General features: G+C 38.2%; 1 protein-coding gene across 12 annotated transcripts in view; it reads right to left on the reverse strand.

Moving 5' to 3' along the window:
• Positions 1–21,791, reverse strand: part of SYTL4 (synaptotagmin like 4) — a 104,850-nt gene that overhangs the window by 65,067 nt on the left and 17,992 nt on the right. For 7 of the 12 annotated variants that reach the window (XM_037143780.2, XM_037143784.2, XM_037143785.2 and 4 more), the window contains 4 exons: positions 12,463–12,642; positions 11,999–12,214; positions 11,770–11,879; positions 11,448–11,550 (listed from right to left, as the gene is read on the reverse strand). In XM_037143780.2, coding sequence (XP_036999675.2) covers positions 11,448–11,550; positions 11,770–11,879; positions 11,999–12,214; positions 12,463–12,572 — 539 coding nt within the window. In that variant the 5' untranslated portion in view covers positions 12,573–12,642. Of the gene's footprint in view, positions 1–11,447; positions 11,551–11,769; positions 11,880–11,998; positions 12,215–12,462; positions 12,643–16,938; positions 16,995–21,791 lie in introns of all 12 variants that reach the window. The other 5 variants (XM_037143788.2, XM_053657535.1, XM_037143783.2 and 2 more) reach the window with 3 other exon arrangements.

The raw sequence follows: 21,791 nt of genomic DNA on the forward strand, positions 1-21,791 counted from the left end.
TTTTACCCTTTGTGACAATTTGAATGCACCTGGAGAATACTATGCTAAGTGAAATAAGCCAATCAGAGAGACAATATGATTTCACTTATCTGTGAAATCTAATGAACAATCTGAACTAACAAGCCAAATAGAGACAGGCAAACTCATAGATAGAGAGCAGAATGACAGCAAGTGAGGATGTCAGGGAGTGGAGGGATTGATCACAGAGGAAAAAAGACTCTTCCATTCTAAATGAAAGCTTTGCTGGATAGAGCAATCTTGGATGTAGGTCTTTGGATTTCATGACTTGGAATACTTCTTTCTAGCCCCTTCCTGCCTGTAAGGTCTCTTTTGAGAAATCAGCTGACAGTCTGATGGGAACTTATTCTCAGATAAGGTCAAATTCAAAGAGTTCATCATCACTAAGCCCTTATTATATGGAATGTTAAAGGGACTTATCTAAGAAAAAGAAGATAAAAAAGATGAACAGTGAAAGGACAGAAAACTCACATTTATTAACAACCACACCTAAAACAAAAGCAAACTAAGAGGACAGATAGATCAGGAGTGGAAGCATAGAAATGAAGATCACATGGAGGGTTAGCAACAGGGGAGTGGGAGGAGGAGAAGGGGGGAGAAGGTACAGAGAATAAGTAGCATAGACAGTAGGTAGAAAATAGACAGGGGGAGGCAAGAATAGTATGGGAAATATGGAATCTAAAGAACTTGTGACACATGGACATAAACTAAAGGGGGGAATGGTGGGGGAGGGGTGTACAGGGTAGAGGGGAATGAAGGGGGAAATGGTACAACTGTAATGGCATAATCAATAAAATATATTAAAAAAAGACTCATTGGCATGGACAACAGTGTGGTGATTGCTGGATGAGGGGTTTAACGGGACTAAATGGTAATGGAAAATATACAATAAAGAGTAAATATAAAAGTAAAAGAAATAATATGTCGCTCAGAGCCTCCTGCCTCACTTATAGTAAAAGACAGAATTCTTACAATTGTCAAAAAAAGTCTTTATTTTATTGGTGTTCCAGCAATGTCTCATAAGATCTGCTTTGTACCCATCTCTGTCTTCATATCCTACTACTCCTCCCTAGTTCTAACTTTGTTTCATGAGAAACAAACATGCCAAATTCAAACTCACCTTAAGGCCTTTATATATTTTACTTTCTCTGCCTAGAATGCTTTTCCCCCAGATACTTCCAGGGTTTGCTCCCTTATTTGTTTGTCCATATGCCACCTTATTAAGACTTTTCTCTGGATATCATAATAACACAGCATATGTACACACATTTTCCTGGCATCCCCTATCTTTTTAAGCTACTTCATTTTCTCCATAGCACTTGTGAATATCTTATATACAATATATTTACTTGATTATTTATTGTCCATTTCCTACCCTCAAATTTAAGCTCCACAAGCAAGGGACTTTTTTGTATTCACTAGTGTGTCCCACTGCTTAAAACAATGCCTGGCAAATAGTAGGCATTAATAGGTATTTATTAACAAATGAACTAATTCATAAATGAAGAGTGACATAGTCAAAATCTATGTCTTAGGCAGTAAACAATTAATCTTCTAGGTTATCACATAGTTCTTGAGATAGCTCTATGAAAACAGACAGTATTGCTTGAAACCTAGGATGCATAAGAGGTGAAAAAGCAGTCATTTCTTAAAAGATGCATTAGCTTTATAGTCTAAGATACAGTAGGGAGCTTGATTTCATTTTTACTTTAGAATTATTCTTTGCTCCAAAGAATAAAGAACCCAAAGTAGAACCATTCCTATAGAGATGTAGTTTAACAATGGCCCATGGAGAGTGTTTTCTGCTTGTATTTTCCCCTAAAGATTAATACATACAGAACCATAGCTAATACAAACAACCCTAGGGCAAAAGGCAATTATTTGACATCTGTGCAGGAAAAAAATAAACTAAGAGATGGGAGTTCTGGGCTCTAACTATCTGTATGATCTTAAGTAAATCACTTTTCCAGCCTTCTTTTCTGTAAAAGTATGGGGGCTGAATTAGATTATCCATGAAGCTCCATAACTTTATGGAAAACATCATTTATGGCAGGGATGTCAAACTTATTTTCACCAGCAGTTACATCAGCCTCACAGTTGCCTTCGAAGAGCTGAATGTAATTTCAACTCCTTAACAGTTAAGGAGTAGTTACAGTCCTAAAGTTATTTCAGCCCTTTGAAGGCAACCCTGATACTGATGTGGACCCTGGTGAAAATAAGTTTGACACCCCTGACTTATGGCTGCTTAATCTGTTTCATGTTTAGGATAAATAAGATTTCTGAGTCCAATGACACAAGAGGTCACAGACAGCCAGAAGCAGTAATTCAGAAATTACATTCTGACACATGATGCCAGATGTGTTGATTGGGTTCAGGAAATAAAAGCCATTCTTTTCCTTATCCACAGGAAAAAGGAAGCCTCATCACCTAAAACAAATAAATCCCACCTCCCAAGGCTATGCGGATAAAATCACACTATAATAAGTCCTCACTTCAGGTCATTCATAGATTCTTGGAAACTGTGACTTTGAGTGAAATAACATACAACAAATCCAATTTTAACTCAAGCTAACTGATATAAACAATAGGTGAGTGTGGCATATTTCTGGTCACAAAAACACTGAATTCTAAATAATGACCCAAAACACTTCTAACATTAAACACTGAAATAAATGTGAGCTCTACATACATTTAAGAAAGATTAATGAAAACAAGTAATATAAATTACTTTCCAACATGCTTATTCCAGTTCAGGGTCACAGGGGGCCAGAGCCTGTCAGCTTAGGGCACAAGGTGGGAACACACACTGCACAAGATGCCCTCCAACCACAGTGTGCACTCACAACAAGTCACATTCATTCACACTGGGACAATGTAGACACACCAATTACCAAACATACACAGGTTTGGGAGGAAACTGGAATACCCAGAGAAAATCCATGTAGACATGAAGAGAACATGCAAATGCCACACAGACAGTGGCCCCAGTCTGAAATCAAATTTTTTTCTCATCAACATTATAAGGAAATGATGTTGAATGGAATCAGTGTCATTCTAAGACCTGGGATACATACAAGGAAATGCCACACAGACACACTGACAACAAAAACAATGATGTAGATCATTGGTGCTGACATGGAAAGATATTGATGTTATAGGTTTCTATATTTATTCCTTTTACACCTTGCATTATAACTGACAGACTTCATGTTTAAGTGTTTGATTTGAAGAGTTCTGACATATGTGTACAGTCATGAAACCATTACCACAATTAAGTTAATGAACACACATACCACTATCAAAACTTTCCTTGTGCCCCTTTTTAATCTATCCAACTTTCTGTCATTAAAGTTTAGTTTGCATTTTCTAGAATTTTACATAAACAGAATAACAAGTACACCCTCTTTTTTATTTGGATTCTTTCACTCAGTATGATTATTTTCAGATTTAGCCATATTGTGGCATGTATCAGTAGTCTACTCCTTTTCATTACTGAGTAGTATTCTACTGTATAAACAAATGTCAATGTATCTCTTCATCTATTGATATACATTTGGCTTGTTTCTAGGTTTTGGTATTACAAATAAACATTTTGTTGCTATAAACATTCATGGATAAGTTTTTATGTGGATATATGCTTTCACTTCTCTTGAATTAATACCCAGGAACAGGATGGTTGAATTGCATATTTAAATTTCTAAGACATTATTAAACCATTTTTAAAACAGCTTGACTGTTATACATTTCCAACAACAGTGATAAGAATTCCACTTGCTCTACATCCTCACAATCAGTATGGTCAGTCTTTTTAATTTTAGCCATTCTAGTGAGTACACAGTCATTATTATGATTTTAAATTACATTTCCACAGTGACTAATAATGTTGAACATCTTTTGAAGTAGATATTGTACATCTGTATATTATCTTTGGTAGAATGTCTGTTTGAATCTTTTGCCCATTTTCTATTTAATTTTTGTATCATTGAATTTTTAAAGTTCTTACTCGTTCACCTAATATACATATAGTTTAACCTTAAAAAAACAAATTATTTTTGGAGTGACTCAGATTTTAATAGGTGTTTAAAGTACACAAACAGAAACTCCATAGTTTGTATGACTTTGAAAATCTAGGTTACATTGCAATGTAAGCCACCCATCCCACAAAGATGTAGTATGTCCCTCTTTTTAACTTACAAACATGTCAAAGGAAATAGTACTGTAGGATACAGCATTTGAGAAAGACACTACTTCTAAAGCTAAAGCATATATACTTCTCACTGAAGTGGTCTTTGAAAATGAATCTAGCTCATTTTATTGTTTTTTCTTTCTTTATTGTTACTCAAGTACAGTTGTCTCCATTTTCACCACACCACTCCCCCATGCCCACCCATCCCCACCTCCCACCCTCAATCCTACCCCACTTTCACTTTGTCCATGTGTCCTTTATACATGTTCCTTGATGGCCCTTTCCCTGTTTTCCCCCATTATCCCTCCCTCCCTCCTCTGGTTACTGCCAGTTTGTTCTTTATTTCAATATCTCTGGTTATATTTTGCTTGCTTGTTTGTTTCGTTGATTGGGTTCTACTTATAGGTGAAATCATATGGTATTTGCACCTCCAATGTTCACAGCAGCATGATTTATAATAGCCAAATGCTGGATACAACCTAAGTGCCTATCAGTAAACTAGTGGATCAAAATCCTGTTGTACATTTGCACAATGGAATACTACAGAGCAGAACGAAAGAAGGAGCTCCTACTCTTTGTGACAGCATGGATGGAACCGGACAGCATTATGCTAAGTGAAATAAGCCATGTGGTAAAAGATAAATCTAGCTTTTTAAAAAGCAGAGAGTCACAAAATCACTTCTTTCACAGTTACAGAAGAAACATTTAGAGTGGCTGCAAACATGTGCTGAGGGGTACATATATTTTATTCTCAGTATGTTCTTAAAACCACAAGAAGGGATTAGGTTGCATACATGCTCGTAGATCTCACATCTTTAAAGGAAGGCAAAGGTATCAGAGCATGCTATGATTTATTCTTCAGGGGATTTCTATTTGCATTATTAAAAAACAAATTAAAAATTTAAGAAACCTCCTAGGTCCATCCATACTGTCACAAATATTAAATCAGAGAAAGACAAATACCACAGGACTGCATTCACATGTGGAGTCTAAAGAACAAAATGAATGAACAAAAACAGAAACAAACTGACAGATACAGAGATGAAACTGATGGTTGCCAGAGGAGAGTGGTGTTGCAGGGATGGGTAAAAAAAGATGAAGGGATTAACGAGTACTATTTGGTCATTATAAAACAGTCATGGGGATATAAAATACACACAGGGAATACAGTCAACTATATTGTAAAAACTATGTATGGTGCCAGGTGAGTACCTGAAGTACCGGAGGGACTGGGAATACTTTGTAAAGTATATGACTGTCTAACCACTACTCTATACACCTAAAACTAATACATAATAATACTGAATATAAACTGTAGTTGGAAAATAAATTGTTAGAAATTTGAGAATCCAACCCATATGTATACATTTAGGCAGTCTGGTAGTCCATACACCGGAACTGTTACCACTAATTGTCTGGGGCTGAGGCAGAATTTTCATACATTTCATATATGAGTATGTATATATTGCTATTTAACAATCATATAAAACCTGAAAAAGTTATTTGTCCTTGGTTTAGAGGAAGTTAAAGATAAAACACAAATAAAAAACCAAAAATCACCAGCAGAAACCAAATGAAGAAACAAACTAAGCCTCAACTCATAAAATTCAAATGATCATGGCTAAGAAAACAGAAGAAAGATTTAGCCCAGCAAAACTCCTTCCAATGTGGAGATGTGCAGACTGAGTGATTGATGAGGTGGTCCTGGGATAAATCAAATAAAACAAGTTCTCAAGGTTTGTAGCCCCTGGGTGGGCAGGCTTGTGTACACTCAAGAATCCTGTGGGTCTGTCCAGTGAACTCTTCTGTGAGGCTGGGGTTTCTCCTTCGCTGCAATTCCCACAGGGTTTTACAGCCAGAGTTTTTGAGACTTTATTCCCTCAAGAACTTTGGGTTGTGTGGTCTGTCTCCAGAGTTGTTCCTCCTAGTTTATCTGTATGCACATGTGGGACCACCTGGTCTGCCAGCCTTGGCCTCACCCACCTGGTCCTCCAGCTGCTGCCTTGCCACGTACCCATACTCCACCTGGCTGCCCACCTCTACCCCTCCTACCAGTCTGAATGAATGTTTCTTCTTTAACTTCTTGGCTGTCGGACTTCCATACAGTCCAATTTCCTGGTAGCTCTGGTTATTTTCTGTTTTTAAATGCGTTGTTGTCCTTCTTTTGGTTGTGCGATGAGACAGTGTATCTACCTACACCTCCATCTTGGCCAGAAGTCTCTCCAAAAGTGGTCTTTAAAATACACAAATATGGAATTAAGTGGGAGGAAACAGAAATGATTTGTGAAATGAACAAAAACCCCATTCTGAAGAATATAGCCATAGGGAGAATAAGTAGCTTCCTTATAAGTCTTTTTCATTGCACAGGAGTTATTGAGTAAGAATATAGATTTAATACAGCACAAGAGCTTAAATACAAGCTGGTAAAATAACAAAATTAGAGAAGAAAAGATTGTGAGGAAAGAACAAATTGATAACCTAACTAAGATAATTCATTCAAGTAAGTAAATTAGAAATAGCAAAAAGGAACAGAGGGAATAAGAAAGGAAGGGTAACAAAATGACTGAAAATCAAGCACCCATTATAATAAAAACTCTCAGCAAAGTAGGAGTATAGGGAGCATACCTCAATATAATAAGGGCCATATATAAGAAAACTACTACCAACATCATACTCAATGGGCAAATATTAAAATCTTTCCCCTTAGAATCAGGAACAAGATTATTTGTCTTTCACCACTCTTACTCAATATAGTACTCAAACTTCTAGCCAGTGATCAGACAAGAAGAATCAATAAAAGGCATCCAAATAGGAAAGTGGGAAGTAAAACTGTTATTATTTGCAGATGACATGATAGGGTACATAGGAAACCCTATAATCTCCACCAAAAAACTACAGGACCTAATAAATGAATTGGGCAAAACAGTGGGATATAAAGTCAATATTCAGGAATTTATGGCATTTTTGCACACCAACAATGAACTATCAAAAAGAGAAATTAGAAAAAAATACATTGACTACAGGAACAGGAAAAATAAAGAACCCAGCAATAAATTTACCCAAGGAGGTAAAAGACCTGTACTCAGGAAACTACACAACACTGAAGAAAGAAATTAAGGAAGACACCAATAAATGGAAGCATATACAATGTTCATGGATTGGAAGAATCAACATCATTCAAATGTCCATGCTACCCAAAGCAATTTATAGATTCAACATACTTCCTATTAAAATACCCTATTAAAATATGTCATTGGTATTATACCAATGACATATTTCACAGATATGGAACAAGCATTTCAAAAATTTATATGGAAACCTGGCTAGTGTGGCTAAGTGGACTGAGCACAAGCCTGTGGATTAAAAGTTCATAGGTTTGATTTCCAGTCTAGTACTTATGCCTGGGTTGCAGACCAGGTCCCCAGTAGGTGTTGTGCAGGAGGCAACCACACATTGATGATTCTCTCCCTCTCTTTCTCATTCCCTTAGTCTCTGTATATAAATAAATAAATAAATAAATAAATAAATAAATAAATAAATAATTTTTAAAGCCTGTGGTATGTTTATACAATGGAATACTACACAGCAGAAAGAAAGAAGGAACTCACCCTTCCCAACAGCATGGATGGAACTGGAGAGTATTATGCTAAGTGAAATAAGCCAGGTGGTGAAAAACAAATACCATATGATCTCAACTATAAGTGGAACCTAATTTAAAAAACAAACAATAAGCAAACAGAATCAGAAACACTGATATAAAGAACAAACTGACAGTGACCAGAGAGGAGGGGGAGTTTCTCTTCTCTGGTCACAGTCAGTTTGGATAACAGGGAAAGAAGGGGAATAGTCAGGGGTATGGGCAGGACAGGGGACAGCAATGTGGGAAAAATGGGGCAACTATAATTGAACAACAATCAAATTATTTTAAAAAATGGATAAAAAGTCTGAAAAGACATATATCTGAAGAAATTATACAGATGGTAAATAAGTATATGAAAAGATGCTCAACAGCATGTGTCAGTTGGAAATTTCCAACTATAACAACAGGAGGTACCACTATGCACCTAGTATAATGTCTAAATCCGAAACACCGAGAACATCAAGTGCTGACAAGAATATGGACCAATAGGAACTATTCAATAATTCATAATTCATTTCTGGAAGAAATGCAAAATGGTACACTTTTTTCTAAGACAGTTTGGTAGTTTTTTATAAAACTAAATATACTTTTACCACATGACCCAGTACTCACACTACTTGGTATTTACACAAATGAGTTGAAAACTTATGTCCACACAAAAACCTGGACACAAATATTTATGGAAGCTTTATTCATAATTGTCAAGAGCAACCAAAATGTCCTTCAATACATGGATAAATAAAGTGGTACATTCATATAATGAAATATTGCTCAATACTAAAAAGAAATGAGTTACCAAGGCCATGAAAAGACATAGAGAAACCTTAACTACATATTGCTAGTGATAAAAGCCAAACTGAAAAGACTACATACTGTGTGATTCCCACTATATGACATTCTGAAATAAGTAAAACTATGGAGGGAGTAGAAAGATCAGTGATTCTCAGGTATTTGGAGGTTAAGGACAAGGATGAATAGGTAGAGGACAGGAGATTATTTAAGAACAATACAACTATTCTCTGTGATACTGCAGTGGTAGATAAATGTTATTTTATTATACACTGGTTAAGATCTATAGAATGTTTAACACAAAGAGTAAATATTAATGTAAATGATGGACTTCAGTTATTAATAATGTATCATTATTGGTTTACAATTATAACAAATGTATCATGCTCATTGATGATGTTAATAAGGAAAACTGGAAGAGGAGATGAGAGGGTATATGAGAAATCTGTACAATTTTTCTTTAACTGAAAACTGCCCTCCATAAGAAAGTTTATTAGTAAAAATATTTTAAAAGATTTATTTTATTTATTTCAGAGGGGAAGGGAGGAAGAAAAAGAGGGAGAGAAACATCAATGTGTGGTGGCCTTTCACACGCTGCCCCCTCCCACACTGGGAACCTGGCCAGCAGCCCAGGTATGTGCCCTAACTGAGAATTGAACAGACAACCTTTTGGCTCACAGGCCAGCACTCAATACACTGCACCACAACAGCCAGGGTTATTAGTAAAATTTAATAAAAAGAGAGAGAGAGAAAGAGAAATGGCTGAAAATCAATGTAATAACAAAGAGGAAAGGGTTGGGCTAACCATGCTTAATTGCCTTCATCTTTCTGTTGTTTTCTCTCACATTTTATAGTACAGGAAAAGAACATAAATGGAGGCTAAGGAAATCCAATGCTACTGAGGTGGAGAATTTAACTAATGAAACAGAAAAAGACTTCAGAGTACATGGTACAAAAAAAAATTCCAGCAATGAAGAAAGAACTCATCAAGGGTGCACCACATATTAGGGAAAAATTATATACCACTGAGACACATCCTTGCTAAGTTACTAAACTTCAAGAAAAATAAAATGAATTTGTTCAGGCATATTCAGATACACACATACACACATGCACAGTAACTTACCTACAAGGGAGAAAAACCAGAGGTGCTAGCTAGTCCCAGACTTCTTCACTGTTACACTCAGTGACAGAAGAGTAATGTCTACAAAATTCTGAGGGAAAGAAAGTGTGACCCAAGAATATATCTAGTCAAGATATCAGTTAAGTACAAAAGCACTAGATAGACATTTTAACATGAAAGAATAAAATAAAAATAGCACTCACAAGCCCTTCATAAAGGAACTTCTCAATGAAAAAAATACAACTAAGAAATAGGTAAGGACTTCAGAAATAAAGAGAAATCATGACACAATGCATGGTTATAAGCATACGATAATTTAAAATATGAATGAAAACTAAACAGCTAAAACAAGGAGATGATTTATGATGGCATAACAGACTGTAAATGTAATAATTTGAGTAATAAAAACTGGGAATAGGAAAAGAGTTTGGAGAAAGTATAAGAAATCTAATCTCTTTCATAGCAGAGTCCACTGATAATATGTAATTTTGAAGCAGGTAGGTTTAAAAAATGACTGTTTGACCCAGCAATTCCAATCCTAGGTACCTATCTACTTAAGAGAAATTAAAGCATATGTCCAAACAAAAAGTCATAATGAATGTTCATAATGGCATTACAGTCAAAAAGTGGAAACAACCCAAATGTCCATCAACAAATGAATGGTTAAACAAATGTGGTATCCACATATAATAGAATATCATTTGGTAATAAAAAGAAATGAAGTACTAATACATGCTACCACATGGAGGAACCTTAAAAATATTATGTTAATAGAAAGAAGGTGGTCACAAAGGACTACATAATGTATGATTCTATTTAAATGAAATGTCCAGAATAGGTAAATATATAGAAAAAGAAAGTAAATCAGTGATTGGTTAGGGATGGGGAAGGACAGGGAGGCTGAGGGTTGTGATAAATAAAGGGTACTGGGTTTGTTTTTAAGGTAATGAAAAGTTCTATAATCTACTAGGATGATTGTTGCACAATTCTGTAAATATAACAAAACCCACTACATTGTATAATATAAGTGGATGAACTTTATGATATATGAACTATATCTCAAAAAGTTTCTTAACAAAACGAGATTAGAAAAAAATACTAACTTCTTAATATTTTCATAATATATTTCTTTAGTTTAAAGGGGTGTTAATGACTAATATCTTTTATGGTAAAAAAAAAAAAGCAGTTGCCTGAGGACAAGCAATCCTTCAACTTTATTTCAGTGTTTTATTCTGATAAATTCAAGCAAAATTAAAGAAAATGTTTTAAATTTAATATGTGATCCTATATTACCAAGTTTTTTCTGTCTATCCATTTACCTATACTGCTATATCTATATATGCACAAAAGATATCTGAGATAATTTTCAGATAATGTGAACACTGGGGGAGTACAAATTTGGGTGACTTATTGCTTTCTTTATCATTTTTTATATTGATTAAAATTTTAATGATAAGGATGTTATTTGTGCTTGTCTTTAAATTGTCCTCATAAAATAAATAAATGCAATGTGTTAATGTTTGCATATGGGTAATAGGAATAGGAATATTTTTTCTTCTTCTTTGTTCTTTTCTATACTTTCCAAATTTTCTTATAATGAGTATCTATTCTTTTAGAAACAGAACAAAGTAAAATAAATAATATAATTAAAGGGTTGTGTAGAAGTTCTTGAAATGATTGTTTTTTCTTACCTATGCTCCTTCTGTTGCAACTGAATGATTTTTCTTCCTGACCAGAGATCACCCATCTGTGACTGATGAAGGAGGGACTGTCCCACAGTCTCTCTTTTATTCACTTCAAGACAAACAAAAGCATGGCAGAGTGGTGAGGGGTGAAAGGGAAACACATCACACTTGCAGAAGTAATGCAATATAATCTTTATATTCCCCACAACCAGGTTGAGCCCATGAAGGTAAAATATACCATGAACAAGAACACACAAAGATTGAACACCACAGGATTTATCACTGATGTCAAACACCTCAAGGAACCACATCCAGAAAGTTCTGGTACCTGCAGGTTTGCGACGAAGGGACAACCTGATTATCTCACTGCCTGTGTGATAAGCAAAGCGATTCATTTTCTGGTCATAAAACCAGTCTCCAGTTGCCTTCTTCAGCTCTCTGGGAGGGAACAAAAGAAAATGACAGATAGCTAAAGAATGGTCCTTGTCATTCGACCAACAAAGGCTGAGCAGAGAGGCCTCATTTCCACCCTCTTCTCAGCCTTAGATGACACTCACATTTCCTTGTTGCACACCTTGCACTTCCAGGTACTATTGCTTTCATGGATACGGCAGTCCCGGCACACCAGGTGATTACAACCTCGACAAGTGTTGGTCTTAGGAGTCCAACGGCCCAGGTTCTCCTGGCACCGAGCACAGGTCCGATCACTATAGTGTTGGCTGCCCCTCTTGGCCCCCTTCCTTTTTACCTCCAGTAACTCGTTCTTCAATCGCCTGCCAAAACCCAAAAGAGAAGGACAAGTGGATTCAGGATATGCATAGGTTAGAGAAGCATTGTGGGGTAGACACAGTAAAACTATTTAGCTCTGTGAAAGCAACAATGTCAGAGCCCAACCTGAACCAATGAGGAGTTATAAACCTCATACACAAGTTCCTCTGAAAGTAAGATGACAGTTATTAGAAAATGTGTGGATATCATTGGGCAAAGGCCTGGGAACTCATGCTTTTTCTGGAACTCTTACCTAATCCTTTTCTCATCTGCTTTCCGAAGCTCCTCATCTCGTTGTAGGACACTGAGGATCAAATCCCTTTCCATCTCAGACAGAAAAGAGAGGTCAAGTATCTCCGACATGACTTATTCTTTTTTTTCTTCTACTCTTCTTTCTTCAAAACAATCAGACAAGGAGAGCTACCAAAGTTGCCTGAAGTAAGGTAAAAATTAATTTCATACAAATAATTAACTCCAGAATAGGGCCACAGCCTAAGAGCCTTCAGCAGGATACTTTCCCCTTGAGCTAGGCTAAAGAGACATTGTAGAAGTATCTGATCTATTTACCATTCTTACCCCCACCTGAATTGTGCCTGTAAAATGAAGAGGCTTTGATTTTTCAAGAATAAAAACTTATTCCTGACTCTGGGAAAGGGTTGGGTTTTTAAGCATAAGCATTTTGGTAAGGAAAGAGCTAAGGCCCACTGGGTCAAAGTACCCCTCCACCAAGTAGATCCTCAATCATCTAATTTTCAATATTTTAAATGTTGTGAACTCTCCAGCCTATCAACACAAAAAGTCAGACAGCTGGTCTCTGTATTTGAGGAAAAAAACACTTGATCTCCTGCAAGTTGAAGCCCATTTCTCCATTCCTCACCAGTTTCCATGTTCTCAAGATTCGGTCAGCTTTCTGGTACATTAAAAAACTTCCATCACCTTCTCTATCTCCCAAAGTGCTTATTGCAAATAGTATCTCAAGGATATCTTCACCCATTTCACACACATTGGTTGAGCACCCACCATGACAGGCATTGTGCAAAGTGTGAGGAATAGAGAGATGAATAATACAGTCCCTATCCTTAAGAAGTTCACAAAGTAGTAGGAGAGACAGATACACACAAATACAGTATAATTTATTAAGTGCTATCAGAAAGATAATAAATTAAATGCTATGGAACTTAGAGAAGGAAGTAATTATATTTTGCATTGAGAGGGAAAAGAGAGGGCTGTGTACATGGAAGGTTTCACAGAATAGGTAGACTTTGCCTTATAGAACACAGTGTATGTTTGTTGGTGGGGAACAGTGGTAGGAGAGATAGATCAGGGCCAGATTATATAACTCTCAAATACTCTTAACAACTAAGAATTTTGAAATTCATTAAATTAATGAATTCATAGATAAGAGAAACCCATTAAACATATTTGTTGTTGCTTTGTTTTTGATCTTGGGGAGTAACATGATCAATTTCATTTCACAGAGATAACTCTAGCTATATTATGAAAGACTGATTTAAAGGATAGACTGAAATGCAATTTCGTAGTGCATAACACATTGTAAAATGTGTGTACTCCTTATTCAAGCAATGCCACCTCTAAGAATCTACCTAATAGGAGTATGCACACAAACATGCATGCAAGGACATACATACAAGAATGTTACTACAAAATTATTTGCAAGAGAAAAAAGTTTTTTTAACAGAGGAATCATTAAACCAAATAGTACTTCCATCTAACAGCATACTATTTAGCCATTATAAATGTGGTAGATCTTTATGAAAATACATCCCTAAATGAAAAAGAAGTAGTTATGGATTCCAAGGTGGCTGCAGGGTAGATGGAAGGTACACTCACCTGCTCTCAGCACCCCAAAACAGATTTACAGCTAAACTGTAGAGCAATCAACCTGAATAACCAAATGAAGCCTGGCTGAACTAAAATATACCAGGTTTTTAAAGAAGCCACTTAGAGACTAGTAAGAAGGACAGAGACATGGAAAGGGCTAGCCCCCACACCCAAGTGTAGCAGCAGCCAGAAGGATATTGTGGCAGGAAAACTTCATCCCTCCATGAGCATTACATCTTAAACTCCAAGGAGGGATCCCCAACCCAGAGCAACGGAGACAGAAAAAGGAGCCTGCATAACATCTAGTAGTGAAAAACACTGGGGATGCAGTCTGTCTGGGAGACCCAGATGCAAATTTTTCATGGACAAGCACTCCTACTGTTACAACACCAGCCTGGAGAATGCACTGCCCAGTTTCTGACTGCTGGTGAGCCCACTCTGCCATATTCGGGTCCTGCAGAAAGGTCTGCTGGCTGCAGCCAGCAGTGACTATTGGGGACCTCTTTTTCTGCAGTGGCTCTTGGCAGATATCCAGACAGTGACTAAATTGTGTGACTTTGGGAAGGGCCCATCTCCCACACCTTGAGAGCACAGCTGGTACCCCTTCCCAATCCACTGAATCACTTGGCCAGCCCCATCCTGCTGAGTTCAGCCAAGCAAGGGGCCCAAGTGCTGTACAGAGCTGGGAGTTTTGAACTGGAACATGTTCTCCCAGGAAAGCTTTTGTCCTGAAACCAGGCAGGCAGGAGCTGGGGTCTGTGGTTAAATCATGCTGCGGGCTTATGGGGAAGGACACCCTTATCTCCCTAGTGAGCTCAGCCTGCACTACCCCAGAAACAGGAAGACATGCCTGCACCCATCCAACAGATTTGCAGGCACCACCCCCATCTTAAAGGTTTGTGGCACCATGCCCAACAGGAGACTACTTAGATCAACCCTTCCAATTCCCAGACACCCCACCCTGCTGGGCTCAGTTTTGTGGGGGAAAGGAACAGCAGCTTAGAGTGCTGATGCCCCTTTGAAAGGACTCATTCAAAGAGTGAGTCCTTTGAAGGTTAATGTCTGAGACTGGAAAGTTCTTAGCTCTTTCCTGTGGGCTAGGCCAGCATCACTCACAATAGGATACTCTTGATCTATCCCCCCGAGCATGGGGTACCTGAGCTTGCCCCTGCCGAGGGGCCAACTGGGTGCACACAACCAGAACCAGCAGCAAGTCCCTCCAGGTAGAACTGGAGTTGGAGACTCTGCCAGAAACTGAGTGCTTTGGCTTTGGAATAGGGGCCACTTACCCCTCACTGAGTTCTTTACTGCAAGATCCCCAAGTAAGAGAACTACTAGCCATGTCATCCTGACCCCAACAGCCACACCTTACTGAGCTTGCAATCTATGGAAGGGTCTGTTTTTTACCTAGCCCAAGCCCATGCTACAGTCTCTTTTTGGAAGGCTCTGGAGGAAGAAGATGGCAACTTTAGAGGGAGGGGGAGTAGCTGACAGATGGAGGCAAATCTCAGGGAGCTTTAGTCCTTTTACAGACCTTCCCCCAGATCTAAGCTGGAGGAAGCTACCCCTTATACACATATTGGACCCTCCCATACACACCCAGATCCACTAGATGAAACTACAAAAAGTAAACAGTGCAAAAGCTTCAGAAAGGTAGCCCAAGGCCAGTTACATATAACATCTGACACTGGCCTATACCTGAACCCCACCAAACTGGACCCAGAACCAACACAACCAGTGGTACGCTTCAGACAACACCACAGATCAACCCAACTAGCCACACAAGAATCATAACCAAAGGGGGTTTCTGGCAGTCACCTGACCCTACTAGGAACAACTTGGCCTCAGGGGGTACCACCATGCACAATGTCTCATACATGGTGATAAGAGTTTTATTCTTAAAGTCAGTCTGCATGAAGGATCAGTCCACCCATGAAAGTGCCCAAAACATTCAAGCCTCAACTACCACAGGAGGGTGCACATAACCCACAAGAACATTCCTGGAGCATAGACCTCGGATGATCTAGAAGATTGTGCCACCAAGCACAGCACACCTTCATCATAAAGCCATCATAACAAGTTTTGGAGTCACAGCAGATCAACCTAATACAGAGACAAAATGGGAAGATGAAGAAATATGCCCCAAACAAAAGAACAAGAAAAATCCCCAGAAAATAATGAAATGAAAGCAACCAAAATACCAGATACAGAGTTTTAAACAATGCTTATAAGAATGCTCAGGGACCTTAGGGGAAGAATAGATGATCTCAGTGAGAATGTAAACAAAAAGATTATAAACATTAAAAAGGACTTAGAAACCATAAAAAAAGAACCATTCATAGATGAAGAATACAATATCTGAAATATTGTATTTTAGAATACAATAAAGGGTCTGTTTTCTGCCTAGCCTGAGCACATGCTATAGTCTCTTTTTGGAAGGCTCTGGAGGAAGAAGATGGCAACTTGTAAAAAATACAATAAAAGGAATCAGAATCAGGTTAGATGAAGCAGAAAATCAAATCAGTGGTTTAGACAACAAGATAACAGTAAGCACCAAAGCACAGAATCAAAAACAAAAGAAAATTTTCTAAAATGAGAAAAATCTAAGGGACCTGTGGGATAACTTTAAGCATAACAACATTCACATCACAGTGGGGCCAAAAGAAGAGAGTGAGAAAGGGAGACAGCCTGCTTGAAGAGATAAAGTCTGAAAACTCCCCTAACTTGGTAAAAAAACAAAAAAAGTCACACAAGTTCAGGAAGCAAAGAAAGTCCCATTCAAGATGAACCCAAAGAGAACCATAACAAGACACACCATAATTAAAATGGTAAAGGTTAAAAACAAGGAGAGAATCTTAAAATCACAAAAAGTGACACAGTTACTTACCTACAAGAGAGTTTCCATAAAGCTGTCACACGTTTTCTCAACAGAAACACTTCAGGCTAGAAGAGATTGGCATAAAATATTCAAACTGATGAAAACCTAGGATGTGCAAACAAAACTACTCCATCCAGCAAGGCTATCATTTAAAATAGAAGGTGAGGACTTCTGGCCAAGATGGAGGTGTAGGTGAAAATACTGTACCTCCTCGCACAATCAAATTTAAGAACAACAAAGATTTAGAAACAAAAACACAAGCAAAACAGACAGAAAATTGAATTCTACGGAAGTCTGACAACAAAGACCCATTCATCCAGACCGGTAACAGGGATGAAGTTGGCAGCCAGCAGAGAGGGGTCGCTGCAAGGAAAAGTGGTGGCTGCCAGACCAACCCAGGTGCACAGGTGGAGGTTAGCAGATCCTAGGCATGGGGTGGCAATGGGCAGACCAAGTGAGGGCGCAAGGCTGCTCGCTGACTGTGGTCACACATTCACACACAGATAAACCAGGTGAAAACACGGACACTGAGACAGACCGCACAACCTAGGGCCCCAGAGCCAGGAAATAAAGCCTAAAAGCACTGACTGGAAAAACTTTTGGGGGTTGAGGTGCCGGGAGAGGCTGCTAGCCTCACAGAAGAGTTGGCTGGGGAGATCCACAGGGTCCTAGAATGAACACAACCCCACCCACCCAGGAACCAGCACCAGAAGGACCCAATTTGCTTATAGGAAGCAGCAGAGGGGGCCAAAATCTGAGAGAGAGAGCAGAACAAACCCTACTGCTCCCTCTCTGACCCTGCCCCCAGTCACAACCCAGAGACTGAATTGACCCGCCCCAGTGAACACCTAAGCTTTCACCGCTCATATAGAACAGGCACAAACAGACCAAAACTTTATCGCTCAAGCAGAACAGCTCAAAGCCCCAGAGGCAATACTTTTAAGTGACCAAGAGATAGCCAATCTGTCAGATGCACAGCTCAAAACACTGGTGATCAGAATGCTCAATGAACTGGTTGATTTTATTTGCAAATTAGATGAAAAAACGAAGGCTACATTAAGTGAAATGAAGCAGCTTGCACAAGGAACTAATAGTGATGCAAACAAATCTGGGACTAAAATCAATAAAGTGGACCAGAAGAGAGAAAGAAATGACCAAACAGAAAAGAATGAAGAAACAAGAATTCAAAAAAAAAAAAATGAGGAGATGCTTAGGAACCTCCAAGACATCTTTAAATGTTCCAAAATCTCAATTATAGGGGTACCAGAAGGGGAAGAGGAAGAGCAACAAGTGGAAAAGTTATTTGAACACATAATAAAGGAGAACTTGCCCAATCCGGAAAAGGAAATAGACTTCAAGGAAATCCAGGAAGCTCAGAGAGTCCCAAAGAAGTTGGACCCAAGAAGAAAAACACCAAGGCACATCATAATTACATTAGCCAAGATTAAAATAAACAAGAGAATTCTAGAAGCAGCAAGAGATATGGGGACAGTCACCTACACAGGAGTTCCCATCAGACTTTCAGCTGATTTTTCAAGAGACCTTACAGGCAAGAAGGGGCTGGAAAGAAGTATTCCAAGTTATGAAATCCAAAGACCTACATCCAAGATTGCTCTATCCAGCAAAGCTTTCATTTAGAATGAAGGGCAGATAGAGCAGATAAGGTGAAGTTCAAGGAGTTCATCATCACCAAGCCCTTATTATATGAAATGTTAAAGGGACTTATCTAAGAAAAAGAAGATAAAAGAGATGAACAGTGAAAGGACAGCAAACTCACAGTTATTAACCACCACACCTAAAACAAAAGCAAACTAAGCAGACAGCTAGATCAGGAGTGGAACTATAGCAATGGAGATCACAAGGAGGGTTAACAAAAGGGGAGAGGGAGGAGGAGAAAGGGGAAGAAGGTACAGAGAATAAGTAGCATAGATGGTAGGTAGAAAATAGTCAGGGGGAGGGCAAGAATAATATGGGAAATATAGAAGCAAAAGAACTTGTGACACATGGAAATGAACTAAAGGGGAGAAATGGGGGGGAGGGGATGTGCAGCGGGGAGAGAAATGAAGGGGAAAAATGGGACAACTGTAATGGCATAATCAATAAAATGTATTAAAAAATAAAATAAAATAAAATGGAAGGTGAGCCTCACATCAGTCAGGCTCACCTGACTGTGAGTCAGTTGGTTGGGCACTGTACCTCAAAGTGAAAGTTCACTGCCTCAATTCCCAGTCAGGGCATATAGTTGTATTGCAGGCCTAGTTCCTAGTTGGGGCACATGTGAGAGGCAACCTATGGATGTTAACCTCACCTATCAATGTTTCTCTCCCTTTGATTCTACCTGCCATGCGGTTTCTCAAAAAAGCTCAATAACATCTTCTAAAAAAATAATTAAAATTAAAGGTGAAATAAGGAGCTCCCTAGACCAAAAAAAAAAAAAAAGGCTAAAGGAGTTAAGTACCACCAAATCTGTATTGCAAGAAGTGTTAAAGGGTCTGCTTTAGGAAGAAGAAGAAAGAGAGAGAGTAACATAGGTATAAAGAATAAAATGGGGCTGGTTTGATGGGTAGTGGATTATCAGAACTCAACAAAAGTCAGTGTCGCTAAAGTTAAGACGACAGCCCTCCACTACTCAATTTGACTAGCTTTTAGAAACAACAGAGACAACCCAGAGGAAGTAGAAGGAAGGAAATAAGCAATATCAGAGCAGAATTAAATGACATAAGGACAAAAGAACAATTTTAAGGATCAATAAATCCATGAGCTGGTTCTTCAAAAAGATAAAATTGACAAGCCTTTAGGTAGGCTCATCAGGAAAAAAGAAGAGAGGACACAAATAAACATAATCAGAAATGAAAGTGGTGAGATTACAACTAATACCACAGAAATACAAAGGATTGTAAGAAATTATTATGATGAACTATATGCCAAGAAATCTGAAAACCTAGGTGAAATGGACAAATTTCTAGAAAAATATAATCTTCCAAAACTCAATGAAAAAGCAGAAAGTCTGAACAGACCAATAACAGCTGATGAAATTGAAGCAGTAATCAAACAACTCCTGTCACACAAAAGCCCTGGACCAGACACTTTCACAGGATAATTTTACAAAATATTTAAGGAAGAGCTAACCCCTAATTTTCACAGATTATTCCCCCAAAATCCAAGAAGATGGAACATGACTACAGTCCTTTTATGAAGCCAAAATCATCCTAATCCCAAAACCAGATGAAGACACAACAAAGAGAAAATTGCAAGCCAATATCGCTGATGAGCATAGACGCTAAAATCCTCAACAAAATATTGCCAAACCGCATCCAGAAATACATTAAAAAGACCATACAACATGATCAAGTGGGATTAATCCCAGGGATGCAAGGAGGGTACAATATTCACAAATCATAAATGTAATATATCACATAAACAAAAGGAAAGACAAAAATCACATGATCATATCAATAGATTCAGAAAAAACATTTGACAAAGTACAGCACCCACCATAGGAAACTGATCTGCCTGGCAATGGCATTTGTAGCTCAGCCCTAAGGGAAAGCCCATAGACACATGGTGGCACACAGGACGCCAAAGGATCAGGATGCTCACAGAACTGGTTGATTATAGCCACAAATTAGAGAAACATATGAAGGTGAAACTAATTGAAATGAATGGAATTGCACAGGAAACCAATAGCAGTGAAAAGGAAACTGGGACTCAAATCAATGGAGTGGACCACAAGAAAGCAAATAATGGCCAAACAGAAAAGAGTCAAGAAGCAAGAATTCAAAAAAAAAATGAGGAGAGACTTAGGAACCTCCAGGACATCTTTAAATGCTCCAACATCCTAATTATAGGGGTACCAGAAGGGGGAAAGGAACAGCCACCAGTGGAAAACTTTTGAACAAATAATAAAGGAGAATTTTCCCAACCTGGCAAAGGAAATAGACTTCCAGGAAATCCAAGAAGCTCAGAGAGTCCCAAAGAAGTTGGACCCAGGAAGGAACACACCAAGGCACATCATAATTACATTAGCCAAGATTAAAATGAAGGAGAGAATTCTAGAAGAAGCAAGAGATAAGGGGACAGTCACCTACAAAGGAGTTCCCATCAGACTGTCAGCTGATTTCTCAAAAGAGACCTTACAGGCAAGAAGGGGCTGGAAAGAGGTATTCCAAGTCATGAAATCTAAACACCTACAACCAAGATTGCTCTATCCAGCAAAGCTTTCATTTAGAAAGGAAGGGCAGATAGAGTGCTTCTCAGATAAGGTGAAGTTCAAGGAGTTCATCATCACCAAGCCCTTATTATATGAAATGTTAAAGGGACTTATCTAAGAAAAAGAAGATAAAAAATACGAACAGTGAAAGGACAGCAAACTCACAGTTATTAACAACCATATCTAAAACAAAAGCAAGCTAAAAGGACAGCTAGATCAGGAGCAGAAGCATAAAAATGAAGATCTCATGGAGGGTTAGCAACAGGGGAGTGGGAGGAGAAGGGGGAGAAGGTACAGAAAATAAGTAGCATAGACGGTAGGTAGAAAATAGATAGGGGGAGAGCAAGAATAGTATGGGAAATATAGAATCCAAAGAACTTGAGACACATGGTCATAAACTAAAGAGGGGGAATGGAAGGGGTGGGGGGGTGCAGGGTGGAGGGGAATGAAGGGGGGAATAGAACAACTGTAATGGCATAATCAATAAAACAAAAATTTTTTAAAAAAGGTAAAACGATGGAAAAAGTTATACCAAGTAACCAGAAAGGAGGAGGTAGAGGGATAATGGTGGAAAATAGTGGAAGGACCATCAAGGAACATGTATAAAGCACAAATGAACAAAGCCAAAGGGGTAGGTTTGAGAGTGGAAAAT

The sequence above is a fragment of the Artibeus jamaicensis genome, unplaced genomic scaffold, assembly GCF_021234435.1.
Source record: "Artibeus jamaicensis isolate MK-2021 breed Jamaican fruit bat unplaced genomic scaffold, CSHL_Jam_final scaffold_461, whole genome shotgun sequence".
Taxonomy (NCBI): domain Eukaryota; kingdom Metazoa; phylum Chordata; class Mammalia; order Chiroptera; family Phyllostomidae; genus Artibeus; species Artibeus jamaicensis.